The sequence below is a fragment of the Anomaloglossus baeobatrachus genome, chromosome 2, assembly GCF_048569485.1.
Source record: "Anomaloglossus baeobatrachus isolate aAnoBae1 chromosome 2, aAnoBae1.hap1, whole genome shotgun sequence".
Classification (NCBI taxonomy): Eukaryota; Metazoa; Chordata; class Amphibia; order Anura; family Aromobatidae; genus Anomaloglossus; species Anomaloglossus baeobatrachus.
Window position 1 is genome coordinate 37,232,127 of NC_134354.1, and position 5,439 is coordinate 37,237,565.

Consider the following 5,439-nt stretch of genomic DNA (forward strand, 5'->3'; position numbering starts at 1 on the left):
TATTTTTCCTGTCTATCATACTCAGCAGCGCTTTTATTACCCCCTTACATTAATTTTTTATACTATTTACATTACAATATACAAGCTAAGTGATAAATGGTGTAAAAAAATGTAAAAAAAACAAATTAATTTAAATTATTTTTTTTGTATTTGAAAAGTTTTATTTTGGCGTTTCATGGACTCAAATGGAAACTAATAAATGATAAAGACTTAATAACTGTTGAAGAACACAGACCTCACAGCCAGGCTCAAGTCACTGTGATGTCATGTGACCTTTAGAATGTGATGATGTCACAATGCCCCTGTGATGTCATGGAACAATCATCAGAATGTCGCTGCAGCCTGAATATCGTCCATTTGTTTTCATCACTTAGTGAGTGAAGGCGATTTTTACTTGCGCTTAGCAAATTTTGGTTTTATATAAAATATAATACCGATTACAAGAAGGCCTGTTAGAAGAGCAGTTCCAGGCGCCATCCGGGAGCGCTCTAGAGGTGGACAGGACCTTCCTCAGCCCAGAACTTCATCTATGGAGCTGAATATGGAGAGTTTGAGGAATAGAAAGGGAGAGAGCATAGATGAGGTGCCAAAAAAAATGAAATTAGAATCATCGGAAAGTGAAAAATATGGCACCAACCAAAGCCTTATCATGGCTTCAAAGAGACCTGCAAGCCCGATACCAGAGAGTATTGTGAGCAAGAGGAAAAGGGGAGAAGCGATGGGGGACAAAGCTGATGACGGATCCAGCGTCTCCCCCAAAGCTGACACTGAGCTGAATATGGAGAGTTTGAGGAAGAGAAAGGGAGAGAGCATAGATAAGGTGCCAAAAAGAAGGAGAATAGAAACATCGGAGAGTGAAAAAGATGGCACCTACCAAAGCCTTATCAAGGCTTCAAAAAGACCTGGAAGTCCGATACAGGAGTGTATCGAGAACAAGAGGAAAAGGGGAGAAGCGATGGGGGACAAAGCTGATGATGGATCCAGCGGGTCCCCCAGAGCTGACACTGAGCAGCTGTCAGGTGAGTGCAGATCTAAGACCCCAAGAGACAATAGCCCCCAATGTAGTAATTGACGGGATTGAGAGCCTTTAGAATACCCCAACTATTGTGATTTTTGTGCCTTTTCTCGTTGATACCCCCCTAATATTGTTCTACCCCATGTTATAATTGCTATAGGAGGCCACATTAGCATTATATAGGAATAATACATCTTATTTCTCCTCTCTCCATTAGGGACAACCCCAGCTGAATCCCCCATCATTGTGACTGGACTGAAGAGCTTCACCTTCCATAAAACCATTGGAAAGGGTGGATATGGTAAAGTAAGTATTAGGAAATGTGGTGACATTTTCCTCATGTGTGTGATGTGGAGCAGTATTATGACTCTAGGAACGTTACGGCTTCACATTTTCTCGTCATGTCTCATGGCAGGACGGGCCTTTCCTACAGTTCTAATGCTCTGTATCCTCCAGGTCATGTTGGCCACACATAAGGCCTGCAAACAAAAAGTGGCAGTGAAGATGGTAAAGAAGAGGCTCCTAATTGAGGACTCAAGAGACGACATACTGATAGAGCGACAAGTCCTGGAGATGACTAGGAAGAGTCCATTCATTACTCGGGCTTTTTCCACCTTCCAGTCCCAGGTAAGAGGCTGATGATCTAACAGCTCTGAGTCTTCTATATATTCTATCAATACCAGATCTATATGGCCATCTGTGTACAAAATTCTTCTAAGGCTAGTTTCACACTTGCGTTGGACGGCTTCCGTAGCATTGCGTTGTGTTACGGATGCAACAGATGCGTTGCATATAGTGGCACAACGGATGCTACGGATCGTACAAAACAATGGAAAGCTTTTATTTTTTCCTTTACAGTTTTACCGGCAGCAGACTATTGAAACGATCAGCTGATCACTCTCAATAGCCGGCAGCCGATCGCTCAGCTGAGCGCTGTCACTTGCCGGCGGCCGGGCATGCCGGCGGGCGCTCAGTTGAGCGCTGTCACTTGCCGGCGGCCAGGCATGCTGGCGGGCGCTCAGCTGAGCGTTGTCACTTGCCGGCGGCTGGGCATGCTGGTGGGCGATCAGCTGAGCGCTGTAACTTGCCGGCGGCCGGGCATGCTGGCGCTCAGCTGAATGTTCGGCCACCGCGAGACAAAATAAAGTTTGTGATTTAAGAAAAAAAAAAGAGCATGCGCAGTGAAATCCAGAGGATTCCGCTGCTCAAAACAACGTTACATGCTGCGTTCCTCCTGCTGGGCGGAAGCAACGGAGTGTCGCCCAGCGGAAGCATCGCAGCTCCCTTTGGCACAATCCGTCAACCATACAAGTCTATGGGAAACAGCGGAATCCGTTAACGGATTCCGCTGTTTTCCAAAAGGGCAGATTGTAACGGAAGGAAAACAACGCAAGTGTGAAAGTACCCTAAGTCACTACCATAGTATTACATGCTCTGATATACATCTTTCCCTCAGCACCCAGCTTTCCTATGCTATCAGAGCAAAGCATCGGAAAGCTTGGTGCTGAGGGAAATATGTATAGCAGAGTGTGGGAAAGCTGGGTGCTGAGTGAAATATGTATAGCAGAGCATGGAAAAGCTGAGTGCTGAGGGGAAAAAAGCCTTTTTCCCTCTGCATAAATCTTTCCCATCCTAAGCTTTTATCTTTTTCCCCCTCGTATACAACTTTCCAAATACTATAATGGCCCCTTCAAATACTATAATGGCCCCCACATAGCCTTCCATAAAGTATACTGGGTCCCACACAACCCTTCATATATTATAATGCATCCCCATAGTCCTGCTCCACTCCATCCTTCATCATTATTTTGTACAATGATGGGCAAGGACGCTGGTACCGGGCCCCCTGAGTCACAGGCCCCATAGCGGCCGCGTGGTCTGCTATTACAGCGCAGCTCCTTTCTCACAGAGAGGAGACAGCTGCTTCTTTCTCTACATGGTGGTCGCCGGTCAAGGTCGCAATTGTGATCTCTGTGACCGCTATCATTACGCCCCTGACTCTGAGTCTTCTATATATTCTATCAATGCCTGTCTATATGGCCATCTGTGTGCAATGTTCTTCTAGGTCACTACCATAGTATTATATGTATTATAACATTACCACCAGTGCCCTTTATCTTGACTATACCAGTAACAGCTATTATCTCCTCTGCTTTATCATAGGACTACGTCTTCTACGTCATGGAATATCTCAGTGGAGGAGACCTTAGACAATTCCTGAAACGCAATGCCCCACTTCCCATTCCAGCCACCAGGTAAGACACAACATGGATACATTAGATGAAGATGATCGTTGTTAGGAACATTCCGGCTTTATGCCATTATTAGTCTCGTAGTTTAGTGGTTGAAATGATGGATGTTGTTTCCTTTATCATTTTTTCTCATTAGATTTATTGCCGCTGAGCTGATCTGTGGGCTGCAGTTTCTCCACTCCAGAGGCATCATACACAGGTAGGTGCAGCACGTCTTCTTTTGTGTAGACCTGGAATATAAACACTTCTATACCCTCATCCTCATGCCCCCTGGAAACACTTGATATTTCAGGCCACAATACATCATTAGACCCGTTAATATAATAATTATCACATTTTATAAACTCTTCCCTTTACCAGAGACCTAAAACCAGAGAATATTTTACTGGACAGCACCGGTCACTTGAAGATTGCTGATTTCGGTCTTGCCGCAATGAACATCTTTGGCGATACAAAGACTTCAGATTGTGTTGGAACCTATATATACATGGCTCCTGAGGTGAGAAATTATCTACATGTCCCTGAGTTATCCCTGTGTACAAGGCTGGACATCTCCATGTCTTCTGCTGGCTGAACAAAGCTTTTATTGTCTTTTTCATGTCGTCACAGATTTTTCTACAGAAGCCCTACAACACAGCAGTGGACTGGTTCTCTGCTGGTGTGGTGTTATATGAGATGGCTATTGGTGGACATCCATTCTATAAAGGTAAACTTCATTGGACCACCATTATGGGAAAAGTCAATGATGAACCAGTCTTCCCAAAGAAATTGGACCTCCAACTCAAAGCCATCATTAAGGGGGTGAGTATAAAGACACATCTCAGTAATAGAGTGGATACATGTAATGAAATACACAATGAAAATGAAGGATGACTATAGACTGAATAATCTTTATTATATCTTCCCAGCTCCTGGATAAGTCACCAGAAAGTAGGCAAAAATTTGTGGATAATATCAGGGATCATCCATTCTTTACAGAGATTAACTGGACAGATATAGAGGAAGCCAGAGCATGTCCACCATTCCAGCTACCCCTTGTAAGTAAACGACCCAGAGAAGATGGTGGCACAAGTACATTTCTGTTGTGTTTCTTCTTTATGAACACTGATTCTTGTATCTTCACTCTGCAGCCAGAAGTGATGACATTATCTAAAATGAATCCTGTCCCGTGCTTCAGCAAACTCATGAGACTACCGATAGCTGAAGAAGATCAACAACTCTTCTGTGGATTTACATTTGCCAGTGATGGATGGAAGGTCATAAAACCAATGCCAAAGCCTGTAAAACCCCATCGCAGGTGAGTCAGTGTAAATGGGACGGGGATAGGGGGGTTTCATAGGCCCCTCCATAACTTTATGAATCTGTCAACAGAGTCTAATGTGGAATCCATTTGCTTTTAGTCTGCAGGTGGTTTCCCCTCAGGACAGCTCCATTTCATGTGTCTTATTGGGATATAAGAATCCTTTCTAACCTATTGTCTCTCCCGACAGGACATTTTGCAGTATTGTGAGGGACGCCTTACACAGGATCTGGAGGAGGATAAAACGCTGGAAGTGAACAGCTCTGAGAACCGCTGTTCACTGGTTCCTATTCCACCAGCACTAGGAGTGTCCAGAGGGCCGTGACCTGCAGTGTAGCCACATCCACTCCTTTGGCCTCCCATAATCAGGGCTAGGGGTTGTTGCTGCATCTGCAGTGTCTGAATACAAGAAGAAGCTGGAGACCATGAAAATCCTACCAGGAGTCAATAATATGATCGTGCACCAGCATTTCACGAAAACATGTTGCCTTGTGCCCACAGGAAAGGGCACTTATCCGTAGGCCATGGAGCTGTAGACCATGACAATCCTACCAGGAGTCAATAATATGACCGTGGAGCAGCACTACAAAACAACATGCTGACTTGTGACCCCAGGGAAGGGCACTTATCCTTAGGCCATGGAGCTGTACACCATGAAAATCCTACCAGGAGTCAATAATATGACCGTGGACCAGCATTTAACGACAACATGTTGCCTTGTGCCCACATTAAAGGGCACTTATCCGTAGGCCATGGAGCTGTAGACCATGATAATCCTACCAGGAGTCAATAATATGACCGTGGACCAGCACTACTAGACAACATGTTGCCTTGTGCCCCCAGGGAAGGGCACTTATCCATAGGCCATGGCT

At 44.8% G+C, this 5,439-nt stretch overlaps 2 protein-coding genes across 2 annotated transcripts; both read left to right on the forward strand.

Moving 5' to 3' along the window:
• Nucleotides 1-388: 388 nt before the first annotated feature.
• LOC142286061 (uncharacterized) lies at nt 389-3,635 on the forward strand. The gene is made up of 6 exons (XM_075333320.1): nt 389-1,019; nt 1,233-1,321; nt 1,472-1,642; nt 3,179-3,270; nt 3,404-3,466; nt 3,560-3,635. Exons 1-6 carry the CDS (start codon nt 530-532, stop codon nt 3,633-3,635), a joined length of 981 nt encoding a protein of 326 aa, XP_075189435.1. The 5' UTR covers nt 389-529.
• LOC142282096 (protein kinase C theta type-like) lies at nt 3,631-5,221 on the forward strand. The gene is made up of 5 exons (XM_075332937.1): nt 3,631-3,766; nt 3,877-4,068; nt 4,176-4,304; nt 4,398-4,564; nt 4,758-5,221. Exons 1-5 carry the CDS (start codon nt 3,701-3,703, stop codon nt 4,822-4,824), a joined length of 621 nt encoding a protein of 206 aa, XP_075189052.1. The 5' UTR covers nt 3,631-3,700; the 3' UTR covers nt 4,825-5,221.
• The last annotated feature ends 218 nt before the right edge of the window (nt 5,222-5,439 follow it).

What these genes read in the sequence shown, in the direction of transcription:
- LOC142282096 (XM_075332937.1), top strand. Translation starts at nt 3,701, where the DNA reads ATGAACATCTTTGGCGATACAAAGACTTCAGATTGTGTTGGAACCTAT. An exon ending in TCAAAGCCATCATTAAGGGG is followed by an intron (nt 4,069 to 4,175) that starts GTGAGTATAAAG and finishes ATATCTTCCCAG; the next exon opens with CTCCTGGATAAGTCACCAGA. An exon ending in CACCATTCCAGCTACCCCTT is followed by an intron (nt 4,305 to 4,397) that starts GTAAGTAAACGA and finishes TTCACTCTGCAG; the next exon opens with CCAGAAGTGATGACATTATC.
- LOC142286061 (XM_075333320.1), top strand. Translation starts at nt 530, where the DNA reads ATGGAGCTGAATATGGAGAGTTTGAGGAATAGAAAGGGAGAGAGCATA. An exon ending in TGACACTGAGCAGCTGTCAG is followed by an intron (nt 1,020 to 1,232) that starts GTGAGTGCAGAT and finishes TCTCTCCATTAG; the next exon opens with GGACAACCCCAGCTGAATCC. An exon ending in GAAAGGGTGGATATGGTAAA is followed by an intron (nt 1,322 to 1,471) that starts GTAAGTATTAGG and finishes TGTATCCTCCAG; the next exon opens with GTCATGTTGGCCACACATAA.